Source organism: Mucor mucedo (genome assembly GCF_025094135.1).
Source record: "Mucor mucedo strain NRRL 3635 chromosome Unknown EV154scaffold_7, whole genome shotgun sequence".
In the NCBI taxonomy this organism is placed as follows: Eukaryota; Fungi; Mucoromycota; class Mucoromycetes; order Mucorales; family Mucoraceae; genus Mucor; species Mucor mucedo.
The window spans coordinates 295,701-317,224 of NW_026252291.1; the positions used below are offsets into that span (position 1 = coordinate 295,701).

A 21,524-nucleotide genomic window follows, 5' to 3' on the forward strand; every position below is an offset into this window, starting at 1 on the left:
CCTTGACTCGTCGTCCATGGGTGTATCGTTCCATTCGTGTGGGCTATTTTTTTTTTTTTATTTGGCAGGGAAAGAATGATTTATAACATGTATAAAGAGGGATCTTACTGTAAACAAACCTTGGTTCTTCTTCTTGATCGCTACCAATGTCAATAAGTTCTTCATCTAGATCCATTTTTTTTTTAATAAAAATATCACAATAATAAAAAGGTGGAAGGGGAAACAAAAAAAAAATATGTGTACAGTAAGTGACTGTTTGGTATGTATGTATGTGTGTGTGTGTGTGTGTGTGTGTGTGTGTGTGTGTGTGTGTGTGTGTGTGTGTGTGTGTGAATACAAGAAAGGACCACATGGAATAAAAAGTAATTCATCAATCGTATTACACATCTGTTTATGGTGAATATAATCTTGTTTTGTAAATTTAGGTCATCTGTTTTATCTTTTTTTTTTTTTTTGATTATATAAATAATCCCTCAACTTAAACATTTCTCTCTTTTTTTTTTTTTTGCTATCTTTTTTTGTTATTTCTTTTTGCATAATGACAGACAATGATAAATATGATGTGGGTGCTTCTACTCCAGAGAAATCACATTTATCTGCCATGCAACAGTTAACAGTGGAAGAGTTATACGATAAAGACAAGTATGACTTATCCACCATGGAACCTGGTGATGTCTTTACTCTGTTACAGTAAGTTTTATTTTTATTTTATTCTTGTGATAGATCTCTCACTAACTCTCTTTCCCAAAAAAGAACTACTACTGAAGGGCTTTCGTCTGAAGAAGCGGCAGCTCGTGTAGAAAAGTTCGGCTACAACCGTCTTGAACACAAGGAAACCAATCCTCTTTTACAATTCCTTGGGTTTATGTGGAATCCACTCTCCTGGGTAATGGAAGCAGCTGCTATTGTTGCTATTGCTTTATCTAATGGTGGTGGTGAACCTCCCGATTGGGAAGATTTCATCGGTATTATTCTTTTACTACTTGCAAATTCCATCATTGGCTTTTTAGAGGAACGTCAAGCGGGTAACGCTGTCAAGGCTCTGATGGAATCACTGGCTCCTGAATGTAAAGTACGTCGTGACGGAGAATGGAAAACCATGGAAGCTGCTGAGCTCGTTCCGGGTGATGTAATCAGTATTAAGTTAGGAGATGTAATTCCCGCTGACGCTCGATTGATATCTGCGCATGGCCAAGTATCTATTGATCAAGCAGCCTTAACCGGTGAATCTTTACCGGTAGGTAAACATGCCGGTGATGAGATCTTTTCTGGTTCCACCGTGAAACAAGGTGAAGCGGAGGCTATTGTCATTGGTACCGGTCTAAACACTTTCTTTGGTCGCGCTGCTAAGCTAGTAGGAGATGCTGGAGATGATGTGGGTCATCTTCAATCGATTTTGGCAAAAATTGGTAATTTCTGTCTTTGTAGTATTGGTATCTTTCTAGTAGCAGAAATCTTGGTGATGTACGCTGGATTTCGTTATAGTTATCGTACCGGTATTAATAACTTGCTCGTGTTACTCATTGGTGGTATCCCTATTGCTATGCCTACCGTGCTCTCTGTGACGTTGGCGATCGGTGCCAAGCAATTAGCTGAACACAAGGCCATTGTTACTCGAATTACAGCAATTGAAGAAATGGCGGCTGTGACCATCTTGTGTTCAGATAAGACTGGTACCTTGACTCTAAACAAATTGATTGTAGATAAACCTACTATCAAGACCTATGCATCTGACTATGATGCAGATGGCATCATTCAAATCTCCGCCTATGCATCCCGTACTGAAAATCAAGACGCTATTGATTTCTGTATTGTCAATTCTTTACCCGATCCCAAGGGAGCACGACAAGATATTCAAGAACTTGGGTTCGAGCCATTTAATCCTACTATTAAGCGTACTGAAATTACATACCGGACTATTTCCAGTGGCAAACTGTATCGTGCTACCAAGGGCATGTCACATTTTATTCTAGATCTATGTACACGAGATAAAACACCCGAACAAATTCAACTCTTGAACGATGATGTAGATGAATTTGCACGTCGTGGACTGAGATCTTTAGCAGTGGCCATTGAAGAGATTGAAGGCGAAGACCCTACAGGAACAGGTACTGGGTTCAGACTGATTGGACTGTTACCTATTTATGATCCACCTCGGTCTGATACCAAGGAAACCATTGATCGTGCTATTGAATTGGGCGTTCAAGTCAAGATGATTACGGGAGATCAATTAGCCATTGCAAAAGAAACAGGCCGTCGTCTTGGTATGGGTGATAATATGTATCTTTCCAAAACACTGAAAGATGGACCTCCTCCTGGTTCTGGTTATTCCACAGTAGATGAACTTGTATTGCATGCGGATGGATTTGCAGGTGTATATCCCGAACACAAGTATGAGATTGTACAACGACTTCAAGCCATGGGACATATGACGGCCATGACGGGAGATGGTGTGAATGATGCACCTGCGCTATCGAAATCCAATGTAGGTATTGCTGTTGCAGATGCTTCAGATGCTGCACGATCTGCAGCGGATATTGTGTTGACCGAACCTGGACTTTCGGTGATCATTGAAGCTTTGATTCATTCTCGACAAATTTTTCAACGTATGCGTAATTATTCCATTTACACTTGCTCAGTGACGATTCGTGTGGTGGTGGGATTTGCCGTCATGTGTTTTGCATTCAAGTATAATTTTCCACCGTTTATGGTATTGATTTTGGCTGTATTGAATGATGGTACGATTATGACAATTTCAACGGATCGTGTAAGACCTTCTCCTTTCCCTGATCAATGGAACTTGTTTGAAATCTTTTCTTATGCCATCATGTACGGTCTCTACTTGGCTGCTTCTACTGTGGTATTTTTTGCTGTAATTTACAATACGAATTTCTTTCAATCGAAATTCGGTATTCCTATATTTGAAGATCCCAATGACGGTATACTTCATTCCGTGATTTATTTACAAGTGTCTACTATTTCACAGGGTTTGATCTTTGTGACACGATCCCAAAGTTGGTTCTTTCTTGAAAGACCTTCCACTTTATTGATGACTGCCTTTGTCATTGCTCAGTTAACTGCGACATTCATCTCGGTTTACGCCAATTGGGAATTCACATCTATTAGAGGATGTGGCTGGCCATTAGCTGGTATTGCTTGGGTTTGGAACTTTATTTGGTTTGCACCCTTGGATCTGATCAAATTTGGTATGCAACGTTACTTCAGGCCAAACACAAAGTTACCCGAAGGAGGAGCCAAGGTAATGTCAAGACGTGCTTCTGCTACTTCCACTTCAGGTTCTGCAAGATACTATGCTAATCGTACACAGTCATTACGTAACATGTCTCGTCCTCGAAATTTTGGTAAAAGAATCTTTCGACTGGATAAAAAGATGGCGATGGAACCTCAAGAACTCAGACGATTTTCTTCCGTTCAGGTAAGCATATAGGCATCTATGATGAAAGAAGAAAGCTAAAATTTTTTGTGATAGACAAACCATGCTGCACAAGTCCTTAGTGGAAACTAATAAGCTAGCTCTTATTTTTTTATCTTTAATATTAAATCTTTTTCTCTCTCTGTGCAACTTGAACACAATATATGCACATTTTTCCATTTGTACCACAGATGATGTGTCTCAATTTAGATTAGCGCTTTTCAGCGTTTAAATTATAAATAAACAACATTTCTGACGTAGAAACCTGTTTTGTACATCACTTTTTTACGCAAGTCGTCAATTATCTATGACCATGGCCTAACTTCAGGTTGTATTACTCGCGGTTTATTTTAAAGGGTACGGCTAAAATTTTCATGTAATATATTGAGCCTGTGATAATCAATACACCATGAATGGACACTTCTGCAACAATTGATGTTAAGAATGACTTGTTTACTCATCTTTGGGTCTAATTGACTTACATACATTACAACGTGTGCGTTTAAATAAGCTATTCACACTACTTCAACGCTTCATTTGAATAATACAATTTAAAGAGCATGTTGGACTAGTGACGAAAACCTATCTGTATGGTTGAGACTCTTATGGTCGACTGAGTAAAAACAAAGTGGTGTCATTGCGAAATCGGGTGTTATTATCCATCTTTTAATAGCGAACAATGAACAAACTGAGATGCAGCACTCACTTATGATGGTAACAACCACAATAAAATATAAGTCTGTGTGTCATGAACCGAAAGCAGTAGAGCTGCTCTTTCGGGCAAATGGTTTCTGGAAGATACGATAAAAGATTTGTTTATGTATTGGATGGTGGTACGAATTTCGGCAAACACTGTAATGATGACGATGGCCGTGCATGAAATCGAGTGTTGCTTTGTTTGTGGCATCATTGTGATGGACCATTGTTTTTTATTATGATTCGTATTATGAATGTTGTGGTGTATTGTTCCTAAATGAGACCATTTTGTGTGTCAATTGATCATTTTCTCTCTCTACAGAGGTACTTGTCAAAAAAAAAAAAAAAAAAAGAAGGTGAGCTAAGCCAAGTGTGACCATGTTTCGTTGATGGCATGTGTAGAGCTAAAAAGGCAGAAAAAAAAGAAATTGAAAGACCGCTGAAAATTTTTTAAGGCCTAGAGGGAATTACAGTGAGTTAAGTGTGTGTGTGGGCTGGGCCGGACTGGGGTGTAGGGTGAAAAAAGTGTAGTGCGCAAGAAAGTGAGCTACACACAGTATAACAGTATTATCTTTTTTTTTTTTTTTTTTTTTTTTTTCTCTCTCTCTCTCTCTCTTCTTCTTTTTTTTTCTCTTCTTCTTTTCGACGTTTATTCGCCGTTTTCTTTTAATTGTCTAATCTCATAATTTTGGGTTTGACATTAACAAATATATAAACTACCAAAAAAAAATTTATAAAATAGAAAAACCCGAAATGTCTACTTCTCCTGTCGTGACCCCCGCTGAAGTTGCTCCCGTTCAACAGCTTTCAGCTGAACAACAACAGCAAATTGCTCAGGCTCAAGCCTCTGCTCCTGCTGGTTCCAACGCTGCTCCTTCCCCTTCTGCTTCCCTTTATGTTGGTGAGCTTGATCCCTCTGTCACCGAGGCCATGCTCTTTGAAATGTTCAACATGATCGGTCCCGTTGCCTCCATCCGTGTCTGTCGTGATGCTGTCACCCGTCGCAGTTTGGGTTATGCTTACGTTAACTTCCACAACATTGTTGATGGTAAGTCTATTTTTTTTTTTTTTTTTTTGACACAAAGGAAAATTTTTATTATATACTGCTTTGTGCATGTGGAGAAAAAAATTTTTTTTTTTTATTGGGGTCACAAATTTTTTTTTTTTTTTGATATATACTAATTTTTTAATGTTCTTTGTTTTTGACAGGTGAACGTGCTTTGGAAAGCCTTAACTACACCTTGATCAAGGGTAAGCCTTGTCGTATTATGTGGTCTCAACGTGATCCCTCTCTCCGTAAGACCGGTTCCGGAAACGTTTTCATCAAGAACCTCGATCCCTCTATCGACAACAAGGCTCTTCACGATACCTTTTCTGCTTTCGGTAACATCTTATCTTGTAAGATTGCTATTGATGAGAACGGTAACTCTAAGGGTTACGGTTTCGTCCACTACGAAACTGAAGAAGCTGCCGATAATGCCATCAAGCATGTCAACGGTATGCTCTTGAACGACAAGAAGGTGTAAGTAGAATCAGTGAGGGAATTTTTTTTTTTTTTATATATATATGTGGGTTGTGATATATTATTTTTCTCGGGAATATTATGATGTGATGTGATCCATAGAAACTCACACATAGCTCTATAGTTACGTCGGTCGTCATGTCCCCAAGAAGGAGCGTCAAGCAAAGATTGAGCAATACAGAGCTAAATTCACCAACGTCTACGTCAAGAACTTGGATGAGACTGTCAACGATCAACAATTGAGCGAAATGTTCGGCAAGTATGGTCCTATCACCTCTGCCATTGTTCAAGTTGATGAAGAGAACCACTCCAAGGGTTTCGGTTTCGTTAACTTTGAAGATCACGAAGATGCCCAAAAGGCTGTCGATGCTTTGAACGAAACTGAGCAAGCTGATGGTAAGATCCTTTACGTCGCTCGTGCCCAAAAGAAGTCTGAGCGTGAGGAAGAGCTCCGCAAGCAATACGAACAAGCCAAGCTCGAGAAGCTCGCCAAGTATCAAGGTGTTAACTTGTACGTCAAGAACTTGGATGATGATCTTGATGATGAGAAGCTCCGTCAAGAGTTCTCTGTCTATGGTGTTATCACCTCTGCCAAGGTCATGGCTGATGAGAAGGGTCAATCCAAGGGTTTCGGTTTCGTCTGTTTCTCTTCTCCTGATGAGGCTACCAAGGCTGTCACTGAGATGAACGGTCGTATGATTGGTGCTAAGCCCATCTATGTCGCTCTTGCTCAACGTAAGGAAGTTCGTCGTTCTCAATTAGAGGCTCAAATGGCTCAACGTAACCAAATGCGTATGCAACAAGGTATGCCCATGCCCGGTGCTCCTGGTTACATGCCCGGTGCTCCCATGTTCTATGCTCCTCCCGGAGGTTTCCTTCCTCAAGGTCAACGTCCCGTTTTCCCCCCTAACGGTATGATGCCTCGTCCTCGTTGGGCTCCTCAACAAGGTCAACCCATGGCTGGTTTCGCTCCTCAAGGATTTGCTCCCAACAACAGCGGTAGCAACAACATGCGTCCTCCTCGTCAACCTCGTGCTCCTCGTGGCGGTGCTGCCGGTCAGCGCAAGTATGCTAACCAAGCTCGTCAACCTGCTGCCGAGACCGCTGAGTCTGCTGCTGCTGCTCCCTTGACCGCCGCCGCTTTAGCTGCTGCCCCTGCTGAGGCTCAAAAGCAAATGCTCGGTGAACGTCTCTATCCTTTGATCAATGCCCAACAACCCGAATATGCTGGTAAGATCACTGGTATGCTCCTCGAGATGGATAACGGTGAATTATTGAACCTTATTGAAGACAACAAGGCCTTGGAGAACAAGATCAATGAAGCCATTGAGGTTCTTAAGGCTCATATGTCTGAAGCTCCCAAGGAAGAAGAGAAGGTTGAGGCTTCTGCCTAAACTTTGTCTTTCTTTTTGGTTTCAATGAAATAAAAAAAAACACCCCCCCCCCCCCCTTAATAAAGAAGATAATAAAAGAAATAAAATATCAAACAGTTAGAGATAAAAAAAAAATATACATGGCTCTTTTCTCTTCTTTACTATGTTTGTTTTAAGGCGCTTTTACTCTGCTAAAGCTTGGTCTTATAAAGAAGCAACTGCATGGCAACAAGCATTTAATCAAGCTGCAATTCCGAAGGATCATGTCTCGATTAGCTTCTGTCGTAGTAGTGGACCTGGGGGACAAAACGTCAACAAAGGTAAAATGAAGACCATGCTCGTTAAAAAAATAGAATGGAGTGGTTAATGAGACCCTTGATAGTGAGTACAAAGGTTGATTTACGCTTGTCACTTTCTAAAGCAAATTGGATTCCTGATTATGCAAAAGAGAATTTAAAAAATACCTCACAATTGAAGAAAAGTAAATCGAATGAGTTAATCATTACTTCAGACAAGACGAGATCACAAGCCAAGAATATTCAGGATTGTTATGACAAACTTGTGGATGTTATTAAAGCGTCTGTAGCAGTGAACAAGGAGCCCGATCAAGCCACTTTAGCTCGGGTCGAACAATTGTAAGTTTTTATTATGCAAAAAAAAAAAAAAGTAATTAATAAGTGTGTACAGGCGAAATATTCAAGATAAAGGTCGTAAAGAGTTCAAGAAAAAACATTCTCAGAAAAAGACGGAAAGAAGATCAAAGGGCAATGATTACTGATCCTGTTGTTGTTGTTGTTGTTGCTGTTGTTGTTGTTGTTGGTTACACTTGTCTCGGTTGACCCATTTACCAAACTTTGCCTGTTTATTGTTTACAAACGATTAGTGAACGAGAAAATCATGCCACAACATTTAGAAATAGTGACAATAAAAAAAAAAAACTTTACTTTAATACCGGAGAATAGTTCGACGTCAGAATTCTTCTTGCGTTGTTCTTGTTCGAAATTAATCACAGGTACTGTGGATGAAGTGATGGAAGGCACATTTAGCAAGAACGAAGAAGAAGGTGTAGTAGGTTTATAATTGTCATCTTGTGTTGGGCTAATTGTGCTTTTCTGAGATATCCATGGTTTACTTTTGATGGACGCTGTGGATAGAATATCATCAGACTCTTTGGAGTGAATAGAACGATGTACCATAAGTGAAGAAGGGGCGATAGATGAAGCACAGTCGTAATTGTCTTCGTCGTTGTTACTGTTATTACTGTTGCTTTGCCACCACCATTTCCATGCTGTCTTTTTGTTTATCTTTTGATTACTCATCTTTTTGGGTTTATGTAAAGAAGAAAAGGAAAAAGAAAAAGAGAAAAAAAAATTGAGTTTCATCAACCAAAATAAGGTTTCAATCCCACATGATCACAGTAACAATGGTTAAAATCACTTTTTTTTATGCTCAGACACGTCAAGCGAAATGCATCCACATCGTTGATCGTCCTTACTGCTTTATATGCCCTCTTAATCATAAATGATCCATTCCCCATGCACATGTTCCGAATTAGCATTCTCCGGATCACAAGACTAACACAAGTGATCCATCATGTTTTATTATTACAACAAAAGAGCTGCCCAGCCAGCCATCATGGCAAGACCTCCTGCAGGAGGAAGAAGATGAAACTTGTTACGATCAAGAGTTGACATATAGATAGCTCCACTGAACATAACAGTACCACCCAAAATTAAGGGAGCAGCAGCAGGATGAATACGACGCACACTAGCAGGAACGGAGGATAACACTAAAAGTGTAACACCCTGGATAATTTGAAATTCGGCAGCCATAGCCCAGTTCTATCACAAAATCTAAATTAACACTCGTGGCTTATTCTGCTTTGTTTTTCCTAACCTTAAGTTTCTTGGGGTTGTCTCCAACGACTTTCACAAGTCCGTGAGCTCCAAAAGCGCCTAAAGCTAATCCAGAAGCACCTAAGTTCAATAGTAAGTATGCCTGTTTAGCCTTGCATTAAAGTTAAAAAAAACTTCTAATTACCCAAGATGCTGCCTGCTCTCCAGTAGAATTGAGATGCCATGTTATTATTTTAAAGGAAAAATAACAACAACAAAAAAAGGCGCGACATAATTTATGTATTCTCTCCCGGGGGTATAATTTTTCCGCCTGCCGAAAGTCAGGGTAATTTGCCTGTATAAATCAACGTCCTACGTAAACCTTGTTCTAGATTACTCTACAGCATTTTATTTTATATGTAATCATAGATAAAGTATCAAGTAGAACTCACAGCCGAAAGTTGTATAGTGAAGAGTATCAGAATGACAGTAATAGCAACTAAATTAATACTTACAGTTGAAAGGGCTTTATTGGAAGTATACTAAACTTAATTATGGACTTTTATTACAAGAGTAACCAACATATGAGAACAGCTTTACGTGGATTGACGTGCCATAGCATCTTATCTTTTCTAAACTTCATGGGATCATCGCACAATATGCTTCACTATAGGCACATGCTACTAGCTATTTGCAACTGCAAACAACCTATGACAACTAATAATAACCACAAAAGAACTCCTTTTGTTGAGTACACTGTACCAATGTTTAAACATTTGGCTAAAAAATTGAACTTATTGGGATTTTTATGTGAATGACTGTGATTAGACTGTAGATGGCTGGTGTGAAAATTTGGTAGAGACACAAATAAGTATGCCCAGGTAGCAGACAAGTAGACTTTGTGCCAGCCAAGGTTGATAAGAAGTACGCCAATGAATTAAAAAAGCCGTCGTGTTGGAAGTTTTTATGCTCATACCGAGTTCTATGAGCTTATCATCGAAAAGGATCATACCAACCAGACGTTCCTGGTCGTTTTTTGAATGATATCCGCACTCTTCCTCTTTTGCATGAGATCTTACAGTAATTGACTCATCATTCTAATACTCCTCGTAAAATTTGAGTTGACATGTTGAAGAAAGCCGACAGCTATGGTTGTAAGTCTCACCGTTAGGTCAGTTACCATGATATCTGGAATTGCTTGAACAAGAGAAAGTCAATTCTCAAATGAAAAAATGAAAATCCTGGATATATTGAGGTTGCCGCAGAGGAAACCTTGTCTGCTTATTTAAATTAGGAAGGAGCTAATTTGATTGTTTTATTATTTTAAGGGATACAATATTGCAATTATAGACCATTTATTATATTTAACAATAAAAATTATTCTAATCAGGGATTTTATTCTTTATCTTCATTCTCTTTGATTGCTTTTTCTATTGGTGACATTTCAGTTTCATAAGGTCTCTTGCCTAAAAGTTTTTCCATATCTGGAAAGACAAATGAATTGTTAAGTAAAAGTGAAGTTAAAGCATGTAATGTTATTTTACCTTGCTTAGTCAGAATCTCCTTGGTCATGAGCAATTGGGCGACTTTTTCAATATCAGACTTCTTCTCGGTTAATAATTTGGTGGTTCTATCGAGCGCTTCTGTCACCAAGCTTCTTGCCTCATCATCAATTAAGGAACCCGTTTTCTCTGAATAAGGTTTCTGGAACTGAGGTTCGTTACTGTCTTGTTGATAGGACATGGGTCCAATGGTTGGATTCATACCAAAGATACTGACTTGTGAATAAGCCATCTTGGTCACTTTCTGTAAATCGTTTTGAGCGCCTGTTGTGATAGACTCGAAAAACATGCTCTCAGATACTCTGCCTCCTAATGCGACACACATGCGATCCATCAATTGAAGTTTTGAGTATAGATATTGATCCTTAGGCAAATACTGAGCATAACCTAAGGCACTGCTACCACGTGGAATAATCGAAACTTTGATTAAAGGCTCAGCGTATTTAAGATACCAACCTGCTACAGCATGACCTGCTTCATGATAAGCTACCGTCTTCTTCTCTTCAGGAGAGAGTACACGCGACTTCTTTTCAATACCGGCAATCACGCGCTCAATAGCTGCTTCAAAATCAATCTCGTTGACATTATCTTTCCCATTACGTGCAGCAATTAAAGCAGCTTCGTTACAAACGTTATGAATATCTGCACCTGCAAAACCACCTGTCAATGAAGCTAATTTATGGGCTAAAGCAGGTACATCTAATTTAGGGTTAAGCTTGATAGGTTTTAGATGAACCTTAAAGATATCAGCACGACCAATGATATCAGGTTTATCAATCACAATATGTCTGTCAAATCTTCCAGGGCGTAATAATGCAGGGTCCAAGACATCAGGTCTGTTTGTACCTGCTAATACAACAACATGATCACTTGAATTAAATCCATCTAGTTCCACCAAGAGTTGATTCAGCGTGCTTTCTCTTTCATCATTACCACCGGTAAAATGACCTCCTTTTCCTCTGGCTTTACCAATAGCATCAATTTCGTCAATAAAGATAATGCAAGGAGCATTTTTCTTGGCCGTCTCAAACAGATCTCTCACACGAGAGGATCCTACACCTACAAACATTTCTATAAACTCTGAACCCGAGACACTGAGAAAAGGCACATTGGCTTCACCGGCAGTTGCCTTTGCCATCAATGTTTTACCAGTACCAGGAGGTCCTGATAAGATGGCACCTTTGGGGATGGTAGCGCCCAATCTTTCAAAGCGCTGTGGGTCTTTTAGAAATTTAACAAACTCCATAATTTCTTCTTTAGCTTCATCTGCACCCGCAACATCCTTGAACTTGATTTGAACATCGGTTTCCTTATTAAATAATTTGGCTTTGCTTTTCCCTATACCAAAGATTCCACCTTGGCCACCCATACCTCCACCCGCTCGACGACCCATATAGACAAAGAAGCCAATCAACATGAGTGTAGGTACCAACTGAACCAGTGCGTTAGTCAAATTCCCCTCTCGATGATATGAAACAGGAATTCTCTCGCTATCAGGTATACCCAGCTTATCTTGGGTTTTTTCTAATTGTCGTTCAAAATTTTCGACCGAGCCTATACTGAAATAGTACACTGTATTGGGATCTTCTGCTAAAAAAGATCTTGCTTCAGGTAAAAGATGAACTTGCACATAACTATTGTTGATTACATTCAATTCTCGAACCAATCCTTTATCCAATAAATTTGCCTTGAATTCTTGATAAGTGACTTCATGGTAATTACTATTGGAACCCATGCCAAGAGCATACCATAAAAAGACGGTACTGGCTATGACAGGTGCCAGAGTTTTTAAACCGTTGGGATCCGGTGGTTTAGGTGAATTCTTTGGGTTGGGTGGTGGTATCTTGGCTTTACTACCACCACTGCCATTGTTGAAAAAGTTTTCAAATCCTTTTGGAGTTTGAGGGTTGGTTGCATAGGATCGATAGATATTTTTCAGTGGATATCTCTGAAGCAAAGAAGATGGACACTTGTTTTTTAACAAAGATAACCGATTAAACATTGGATTCAAGAAACTAATAAAAAAAGGGTTGCATAATAAACAGACATTTGGAAAAAAAAAAGATTAGCGGGGTTATTTTGGGAATTTGTCGGGACATTTCACTTGGTGGGAGGGACATAGCATGGGCAATCGACGATTGTTTATTCAAAATACCAAACAAAATGTTCTTATTACTGGTCAGTTTCAGTATTTCATTTGGAGCCTACTTTCTCCGGGAAAAGCTTAAACAATTAAACCTTGCTGCGAGTCAATTACAACCATCATCGCATGCCGATGGGTTTTTAGAGGCGGTTAATCTCGACATTCACCAATGGACTTGGATACCTACTTTTTTAAAAGTTTATTTTATTGGCGTTGTCGAAACGATTTATATCACCCTCTGTCAACGAGGTTTATTCAAGAGTTCTTCAACACGAAGCATGAATGAGAGTCACGTGGATACGTTAGCACTTGGGTCCAAAAACGATGGGTCGATAGCTGTTATCACAGGAGGTGACTCTGGAATTGGATTAGAAATATGTAGAGGTTTGCTTGACGCTGGATTTCATGTGATTATTGGTACTTTTAAAAAGTGGTGTAATGTTACACACAGCCACTCACACATTATATGAACATTAATTGCTAGGCACCCATTCCGTAAAGTCATGCGAGGCCGTTATTGATTCTTTACAAAAAGCAACAAGCTCAGATAAGATATCATCCATACATTTAGACCTGACAAACTATCAATCTGTTCGAGATTTTGTAGATCAGATTCAGTTAAAGGTTCCTAAAAAGAACATTCAGTTACTGATTAGTATGTTGTGTGATAAACGATTCTTTTTATAAATCTGACGATATTTTGTTTAAAAGATAATGCAGGTATAATGAATACAGATTATAAAATGACTGATGACGGATTTGAATCCCAGTGTCAAACAGTAAGTCATTCTCATCAACAACGATAAATTACCAATTGACTGATTTCTTTGTATGCCAAAATAAAAACAAAGAACTTTTTATCTCCTATGCTTTTGACTCGACTCTTGTTACCCTATATTAGCCCTAAATCCGGTCGAGTATTGTTCGCATCAAGTTCTACATTATACACTGTCAACGATTTAGATCTGAGTGTCCCATCGAAAAAGTATGGTTTGAATGGACTTGATCATTATGCCTATAGTAAATCCTGCATTGCTCAGCTCGTACCACGTTTAGCCAAAACGACACCAGTTAAAATTTATGGTAAGACAACAAGATATGTAAGTAAATGGGGGGGCCAAAATATTTAATAACCCCGTTTGGGTTCCCTTTTTAGCCTATCATCCCGGTACAGTTCGAACCAAATTATTTTCGACTACTACTGTATTTAATTTGCCACTTGTGTCCAGAATCTTTCATTACATCATGTTATCACCCAAAGAAGGATGTCGAACACCTCTCTTTCTTTGTTTGTCAAAGGATGTAGGTGATAGTGGCACATATTGGGCAAATGAACATCAACAGACATTACCCAGTGTTTCGGTCAATGGAAAAGACAATAATAATGAAGCACTATGGATTGATACAATGCAAAAGATCAATCTTAAGAAATAATAATAATAATAAAACGGCATCCTCATTTTTATTAATAGAGACAGCATGTTGTTCTTTTTTTTTGATGGTGACATTATTTAATTATAGAATTATCGTGGTACTGGGCTTACTAACATACCATCCAGATGAAAAAAAAAATCATTCGGAATCGGCATTGCATATTATATATCAAATATTTGATTGTTATATGTGTTTAGTGATTATGAAGTTCCATCATTTAACTAAAATAAAACATGATGAAGAGCTCTCACATATATATAAAGCATGGTTCAATATCGATCGAAAAAAGTCCTTTCTTTCTCTTTCATTTTTAATTTTATTCTTCTTAATTTCTCTATTTTTGAAGGACTATTTCCAGAATCTGTAAAAAAAAAAAAAAAAACCTATTCACTCCTCAATACATTATACTATTTAAAAAGAAAAAAAGCTTACTCCCTAATGTCAAGGATGTTTTCAATCATTAGCCTTATATTCGTTTTATATTGTCATTTTGTTAATGCATTATCTAATCACCGCGCACTGTCTCCTACAGTTCAAATACCGAGTCCTGAATATGTCAAACTCCTTAATCATTCTATATTATTTTATGAAGCCCAGAGATCTGGAAAGTTACCCGCCAATCACCGAGTTTCCTGGTGAATACCTCTTTTCTTCCTTTATTTTTTTTTTAGAAGAACCTTTTTTATTCATCATCTTTTTCTTTATATGTAGGCGTTATGATTCAGCATTAACAGATGGGTCAGATGTCAATTTGGATCTTACAGGCGTAAGTATTATTTGTGCATACCCAAAGAATGAAAGGGTTTTTATTTTATTTTATTTTCCCCAGAATTAGATATTAATTGTAGCTCCGTTTTTTTTTTTTTAATAGGGGTATTATGATGCCGGTGATTACTTGAAGGTAATAAATCGTGAATAGCTTATATATAATGAAATTTAATAGTTTATTAACATAATCATTTATATAGTTCACTTATCCATTAAGTTACGCAGTATTTATGTTAAGTTGGGGAGGTAAATGAAATACTGCTATTTATAATCATCATCTAAATTTAACTCTAACTTAATTTTTTAATAGGATCCGACTATATTGAAGGATACCATATGGCAAATCAAACAGATTATTTGCGTACTCAAATTAAATGGGTAAGTAGAAAAAAAAAAGTGTATACATTGATTATATGACTAAATTCGTGGCATAATAGGCTACAGATTGGCTGATAAAAGCCCATCCAGAACCTTCAACCTTAATTGTACAGGTAAGTTAATAAACAGAATTTTGATAAAATCACACAAGATGTATATGCTTATACATTTATTCCGTTAGGTGGGTAATGTCAAAATTGATAACGATTATTTTGGTACGTTGTTTCATTGTTAAAATGTTGTAAAATGCAAAATAACTCAAATTTAATAATAGGTCCTGATTCTGGAATACCAATCCCACGACCTTGTTACCAAATAAACGAAACTCATTTTGGTACAGATGCTGCATCTATGGCAGGTAAAATATATATGCACATGTTTGCGGTTTAATAAGCAAGGGAAAAAAAATACTGAAGTATCCGATTTATTTTAGCAACAGCATTTGCAAGTGCATCAGCATTTTTTAATAATTTGGCCCAAAGTAAAGCTGGTGTTGAAGAAGATGCCGCCTATGCAGATATATTACTCATGCATGCCACTCAGTTGTATAACTCGTCTCATAGCATAGTCCCTTATTCTCGATATCAGTCATCCGTACCTACAATTCTAGGCGCTTATGCGAGTACAGGTATGAAATAAATCGATATTGTTTCGGCTCATGATCTAATATTTTTCTAGCATATTTGGATGACTTGTTGCTATCAGGATTGGCTTTATATAGAGCCACCGAAGACGAAACATATCTCCAACAATCTCTTGAAATTTACAAATCCAGCCCTGGTGCTAGTAGCCATATTGAACCTCTTGATTGGGATAATAAGGTATATGTTGTTTTATAAAGAAAAAGAAAATCCATGCTAAAGTTGTATACGCTTAGTGGGGTGCTTTGTATGTATTATTTGCGGAGCTCATGCTCAACAGTTCTGATCAAACCGAGGCACTTGCAAGAAGAGTTGATGCAGAAATTTATCTCGATGGCCTTGTAAGCGGTACAGGAGTAAACAAAACAAATGGTGGTTTATTGTTTTGGGACTTTTATAGGTATTTTTTTTTGTTTTCATTCGAATATGCGATGCAAAGGCATGTACTAATACTATTATTATCTCATAGTGATGCTAACAGTAATCAAAATGCCATGAGTGCAAGTCATTTATTACTATCTTATTCCACAAACGTGTTGCGACCTCTTTCGGAAACTTCTAATGATAAAGGCCCAATTTTAGAAAAGATCAAGCGTTATGAAGGTATATATTTACATTACTCGGTCATTTTATGACTAAAACTCATATACTGATTCATTTGAATAGATCTTGCTAAAAGTCAACTTGATTATGTGTTTGGTAAAAACCCAATTGAGCAAAACTATATAGTCGGGGAACGATCCAATTCGCCAAAATATCCTCATTCTGCACCGGCCAGTGGATTCGCCTCGCTAGCTCAAGCCATTTCTAATCCCACTGACAGAAGCAAATCACATGTGATCTACGGGGGTAATATATCATTATTAATCTCATCCCTGATATATATATTAACCCGCTTCTTATTTTAGCTCTGGTTGGAGGCCCTAGCCGAAATGATTCTTTTGCGGATGCTCTTTTAGACTGGTCGCAGACAGAAGTAGCGCTAGATTACAACGCACCATATCAAAATTTATTAGCCTATCAAATCATGTTTAGCGCAGATGATCCATACTATATTCCTAAAAGAGATACAACAAACAATGATAAACCAGACTCGCCTAGCGATGAAGAACCTTCTGCTGGATTCCCATCATGGGGAATTGCACTGGCTGTGGTGTTACCTATCTTATTCATCATATCCCTCTTCGCATTCCTGTTTATCCGACATCGTCAAAATAAGATTGAAAAGAACAAAATCAATAGCGATATTGAGGAAATTATGGTCCAGCAGCTTGGTATTGATGAGTCTCATGTGTCTGAAACTACCTTGGTAGCAAGTCAAGATGGGTCTGCCATAAAAAAAGAAAAGATATAAGCGATTGATAAATTACGCCAATTCTATTTTCAAGTATGATACATACGAACCCGTTTTAACTGTAAAAATAAATAAACTTTGATTATGCATGAATTACTTCTCGTTCCAAATAGTTAACATTAAAAGCCAAGTATTTTTTTTTATGAGTGAGTTTCGTAAAGAACAGACTGAAAAGGAGTAGGCCTTTGCTTAGTATTCGAGAACTGTAGAATTCAAGAATAATTCACGTGATAATAATTATGGTGACATTAAAGTTGATAGATAAATGCAAGAAAATATAACCTCCTGTAATGGGGGCTTGGATCATACAAACTCATTATTTCGAGTTACATCAAGACTAATAACTACTGTTTGAAGGAAAAATCGAGTAAGAAAAATTAGAGGCTGGGTTTTAGTTATTGATTTTTTTCCTTTAAAGTGTGTTTAAAGGGTATGCATTAAAATATTTGTATATATCATTGTCAACTTTTGAGCTTGTCAGAAATAGGCATTTGAATGACTAAAGTTTACTCGAATTTAAAGACAGACAAACATCGGCAACTGGATGAGAAGGGCCGTGAGAAACTCTGATAAATTGAACTGAAGTAGAGGTTTCAAGCTTATATCTATATTGACCATTTCGATAAGATAAGTTATATAGCTTCATACTAAAAAATTAGTCATTAATAATAAACCAGGATATACATATTTTACAACATACAACAAATAATCAATCTTTTGACCAATGCTTCTTTATCCTTCTGCTGCAAAAAGCGGGTCAATTCTGAAAATTGACTTTTAATTTGTAGCACGTGAGACATAAAAAAAATGGTTCCGTGCCTACCTGCGGCATCGACACCCAATAGTGCCTTAATCAAGCTTCATCTTATCAATCGCCGTTAGCTACGACATTTAAAATGTATATTTGAAGATCTTATATGAGTTATGAACAGGCTTGTTGATTTCCTGATATAAGAAGATTTGGAGTACATGAAAATGTGAAATCCCATGCTAACCGTTTTCGCAATCAAGGAAGTTGGGCTTTATCGGAACACCAGGAGAGCGTTTTGATTTTCTTTTTCGTGTTGAATTAAAGATTTATAATTTTATACAGTCTCCGATCTAAAGTTGCAGGTTAAGAAACAATTAAGGAAGCTTCTTTTCGACTTGGACAAAGAACAGGGAAACCACGGGCTAATATTTGGGAAAAAAAACCATGCGATTTTATAATCACTTCTAGAACATCAGTGACTTTTTTATCTAGCTGTCAACGTAGTATTAGTAATAATTAGATCTTTTTGTTCAATCAAGCTGTTCCGGAAGGAAACGTAACTGGATTATAAACGTTTGTGTGACATCGAAAATCAGAGTTTTATCATTTGCACGGAGGTTGCTCTACGGGTGGAGGTCGTTAAATATTGTTAAATCACCACATAGAATAGCAGCTTCATACAGGTATTCAAATATCGTTGATCTACAAAAAAAGATAACTACTATACATTAAGTGTAACCAATCACCTAAAATAGGCCCATGCCCCAGTTTATGACACGCTTCACACAGTCAAATACAAGTCTAACGAAGGCAACTCTTATTTACCAGTTTTACTATTGTATTAATATTAATAAGGGTATGCGAAGACTGTTTCAGTTCTTTCTTTTTTGTTGTTGAAATACCAAAGCTTCTTCAACACGTACTCAAAACAAACAAGTGATATAGTTAAGCATGTGCTTTATACTACTGACAACAATTTGGTTACTATAGACAGGCTAACGGATAATAAACATACATTGGTATTCCAGGCACCAAAATTTTGAATATTTCAACCAAAGTATCGGCTGAAGCAGTGATAAAATTAAACCAACGTGTGGCGTGCCGAATTTCCACTCAGTACGGATACCCGTATATAATCCCTGATTTTTGGATCTCCTTTTTTACTCTCGTTTCTTTTTCCTTTTTTTTTTTTTTTTTTTTCCTCGTTCGAAGAATATTTCTTTTATCAATTATGCTTTCATCCATCACCCGTGCTTCTGTCAAGCCCACCCAAATGGCTTCTCGTGCCTTCATTTCTACCTGGAACGCTGTTCCTCAAGGTAAAAATTAAATACGATCCACGTTAATATCGGGACTGAAAAAAAAATGCTGTTTATTTACCATTTCCCCGCGTTTTTCAATATGTAGGTCCTCCTGATGCTATTTTGGGTGTCTCCGAGGCTTTCAAGAAGGATGTCTCTCCCAGCAAGATGAACTTGGGTGTTGGTGCTTATCGTGATGATGGTGGTAAGCCTTATGTTTTAAACTCTGTCAAGAAGGTACGTTTCTTAAAAAGGTGGTGTGAGAATTATTAGTGACTCATCAAAAAAAAAATTTATTCTCCTTTAGGCCGAGAGATACATGATTGACCAAAACATGGACAAGGAATATGCTGGTATTACTGGTGTTCCTAGTTTCACCAAGGCTGCCGGTGCTCTTGCTTACGGTGAGGATAGCCCTGCTATCAAGGAAAACAGAGTAAGTGTATTTGGTACGTCGAGAAAAAAGGTTTCTGGTTACTTATTACTTTAATTAGCTTGCTATCGCTCAATCCATCTCTGGTACCGGTGCTCTCCGTATGGGTGCGGAATTCTTCAACGCTTGGTTCCCTCACGCCAAGAACGTTGTTGTTCCCAACCCTACCTGGGGAAACCATATCCCTATCATGAAGAATGCTGGTCTTAACTTGGAGAAATATACTTACTTCGATAAGCAAACCAACGGTCTCAACATTGACGGTATGTTGGAAGACCTTCACGTAAGTTGTTCTTTGTTTTGGTTTGCAATTGGAATCTAATGTTTATTTGCGATTTGTTTATAGAAAGCCCCCAAGAACACTATTGTCTTGCTCCATGCTTGTGCACATAACCCTACTGGTGTTGACCCTACCAAGGAACAATGGGATCAAATCTCCAAGGTCATGAAGGTAAGAATTATTCAATATGATGGATTGACTCATTCTTGTACAACAATGGATGTATCAATTGAAAAAAAAAAAAAGGATCATCAAACTAAGGGCTAATAATAGGAACGTGGACATTTCCCTTTCTTCGATATGGCCTATCAAGGTTTTGCCTCTGGTGATTGTTCTCGCGATGCCTATGCCCTCCGTAAGTTTGTTGACGAAGGACATCAAGTTGTTTTAGCTCAATCTTTCGCCAAGAACATGGGTCTCTATGGTGAGCGTGTCGGTTCTTTCTCTGTCGTCTGTGCTGACGAAGCTGAAAAGGCACGCGTTGATTCTCAACTCAAGATTATCATCCGTCCCATGTACTCTAACCCTCCCATTCATGGTGCTCACATTGTCAGCACTGTTTTGAACAACAACGAATTAAAGCAAGAATGGTTAGGTGAAGTTAAGACTATGGCCGATCGTATTATCACCATGAGAGATCAACTTAAGGGTCACCTCGAGAACGATTTCAACTCTCAAAAGAGCTGGAACCACATCACTGACCAAATCGGTATGTTCTGTTTCTCCGGTATGACTCCCGAACAAGTCAACAACATTAAGAATGACTGGCACGTCTATTTGACCCAAGATGGTAGAATCTCCATGGCTGGTATCTCATCTGCTAACGTCAAGTATCTTGCTGAAGCTATTCACAACGTCACCAAGGACTAAATGTTTTTATAAGGATTTTTTATTTTATTTTTTTATTTTATCGCACCAAATACCTCATCGTTATTGATATTAAAATTAGTCGGTTTTAATCCGAAACATCAAAACTTAAAATTTAAAGCTGGGAAGATGTACATTATCTCATGTGATTTAAGGGACTTTCATGTGGGATTTTGCAGGCATAATTTGAAACTGCCCAATACTATTTGGCGGATTGTGGTTTACCGGATTAAAATAAGTCCCCTTAAATACGTTGGCCTGAGCAAAAAAACATTTCCTCATTGTTATGCATAAAACAAACAGTGCAATTCTTCTAATATTTTCCATGATATAATTGATGACGGTGTGAAAAAAGCTGTGTGAAAATAAAAGCTTGTGCGACTTTGTGTCGGATAATCTGGAGGCTGAAATATTATCGCAGTAATATTTTTATGCTACATAGTAGGTATGTGCCACAAGCTTTATACATACCTAAAAAAAAAAAAAAAAATCGCGTAATCAACGTCGACGTTTTCCAGCATATCGCTCTACATATTCTATCTCTTTTTGTTTTGATCTCGACTTTTACGATCGAGATATAATAGGCGAATTAGATCAAAATAACAACACTGTTCATTCGACTAGATATAACGAATGATCAGATCTTGTGCCGAAAACACAAGTCCGTTTAAACAAATGGATACTTTTTAGTTTCTGATGAGTAGAGACTAATTGTTCCTAAAATAGATGTGTGTAACTTGATTTTATCGAATG

The 21,524-nt window shown here is 37.7% G+C and overlaps 8 protein-coding genes across 8 annotated transcripts; 5 read left to right on the forward strand and 3 right to left on the reverse strand.

Annotated features, from left to right (window-relative positions):
• Positions 1–4,709: 4,709 nt before the first annotated feature.
• EV154DRAFT_493491 (uncharacterized protein) lies at positions 4,710–7,148 on the forward strand. Its single transcript, XM_051599811.1, has 3 exons — positions 4,710–5,177; positions 5,339–5,651; positions 5,776–7,148. Exons 1-3 carry the CDS (start codon positions 4,883–4,885, stop codon positions 7,043–7,045), a joined length of 1,878 nt encoding a protein of 625 aa, XP_051462514.1. The 5' UTR covers positions 4,710–4,882; the 3' UTR covers positions 7,046–7,148.
• A 39-nt stretch (positions 7,149–7,187) lies between these two features.
• On the forward strand, positions 7,188–7,663 carry EV154DRAFT_558783 (uncharacterized protein; the record flags this gene model as incomplete). Its single annotated transcript, XM_051605510.1, has 2 exons — positions 7,188–7,344; positions 7,407–7,663. The coding sequence occupies 2 exons, from the start codon at positions 7,188–7,190 to the stop codon at positions 7,661–7,663; spliced, it is 414 nt and encodes a 137-aa protein (XP_051462515.1).
• A 132-nt stretch (positions 7,664–7,795) lies between these two features.
• Positions 7,796–8,343, reverse strand: EV154DRAFT_476820 (uncharacterized protein; the record flags this gene model as incomplete). The annotated part of the gene is made up of 2 exons (XM_051598064.1): positions 7,796–7,882; positions 7,969–8,343. The coding sequence occupies 2 exons, from the start codon at positions 8,341–8,343 to the stop codon at positions 7,796–7,798; spliced, it is 462 nt and encodes a 153-aa protein (XP_051462516.1).
• Positions 8,344–8,517: 174 nt separating this feature from the next.
• On the reverse strand, positions 8,518–9,245 carry EV154DRAFT_280398 (uncharacterized protein). Its single transcript, XM_051594751.1, has 3 exons — positions 9,065–9,245; positions 8,921–9,000; positions 8,518–8,865 (listed from the first exon to the last, which is right to left on the reverse strand). Exons 1-3 carry the CDS (start codon positions 9,102–9,104, stop codon positions 8,629–8,631), a joined length of 357 nt encoding a protein of 118 aa, XP_051462517.1. The 5' UTR covers positions 9,105–9,245; the 3' UTR covers positions 8,518–8,628.
• Positions 9,246–10,254: 1,009 nt separating this feature from the next.
• EV154DRAFT_412164 (peptidase family M41-domain-containing protein) lies at positions 10,255–12,156 on the reverse strand (the record flags this gene model as incomplete). Its single annotated transcript, XM_051595501.1, has 2 exons — positions 10,255–10,343; positions 10,404–12,156. The coding sequence occupies 2 exons, from the start codon at positions 12,154–12,156 to the stop codon at positions 10,255–10,257; spliced, it is 1,842 nt and encodes a 613-aa protein (XP_051462518.1).
• Positions 12,157–12,534: 378 nt separating this feature from the next.
• EV154DRAFT_493500 (uncharacterized protein) lies at positions 12,535–14,036 on the forward strand. Its single transcript, XM_051599812.1, has 5 exons — positions 12,535–12,981; positions 13,049–13,219; positions 13,276–13,343; positions 13,416–13,647; positions 13,721–14,036. Exons 1-5 carry the CDS (start codon positions 12,585–12,587, stop codon positions 13,996–13,998), a joined length of 1,146 nt encoding a protein of 381 aa, XP_051462519.1. The 5' UTR covers positions 12,535–12,584; the 3' UTR covers positions 13,999–14,036.
• Positions 14,037–14,591: 555 nt separating this feature from the next.
• EV154DRAFT_541732 (Six-hairpin glycosidase-like protein) lies at positions 14,592–17,139 on the forward strand (the record flags this gene model as incomplete). Its single annotated transcript, XM_051604494.1, has 14 exons — positions 14,592–14,633; positions 14,710–14,764; positions 14,870–14,899; positions 14,967–15,012; positions 15,077–15,144; positions 15,204–15,257; positions 15,326–15,359; positions 15,419–15,502; positions 15,578–15,772; positions 15,823–15,965; positions 16,022–16,185; positions 16,255–16,388; positions 16,452–16,634; positions 16,694–17,139. Exons 4-14 carry the CDS (start codon positions 14,997–14,999, stop codon positions 17,137–17,139), a joined length of 1,521 nt encoding a protein of 506 aa, XP_051462520.1. The 5' UTR covers positions 14,592–14,633; positions 14,710–14,764; positions 14,870–14,899; positions 14,967–14,996.
• A 1,982-nt stretch (positions 17,140–19,121) lies between these two features.
• EV154DRAFT_476825 (aspartate aminotransferase) lies at positions 19,122–20,774 on the forward strand (the record flags this gene model as incomplete). Its single annotated transcript, XM_051598065.1, has 6 exons — positions 19,122–19,209; positions 19,298–19,428; positions 19,499–19,627; positions 19,686–19,907; positions 19,971–20,075; positions 20,178–20,774. 6 exons carry the CDS (start codon positions 19,122–19,124, stop codon positions 20,772–20,774), a joined length of 1,272 nt encoding a protein of 423 aa, XP_051462521.1.
• Positions 20,775–21,524: the final 750 nt, after the last annotated feature.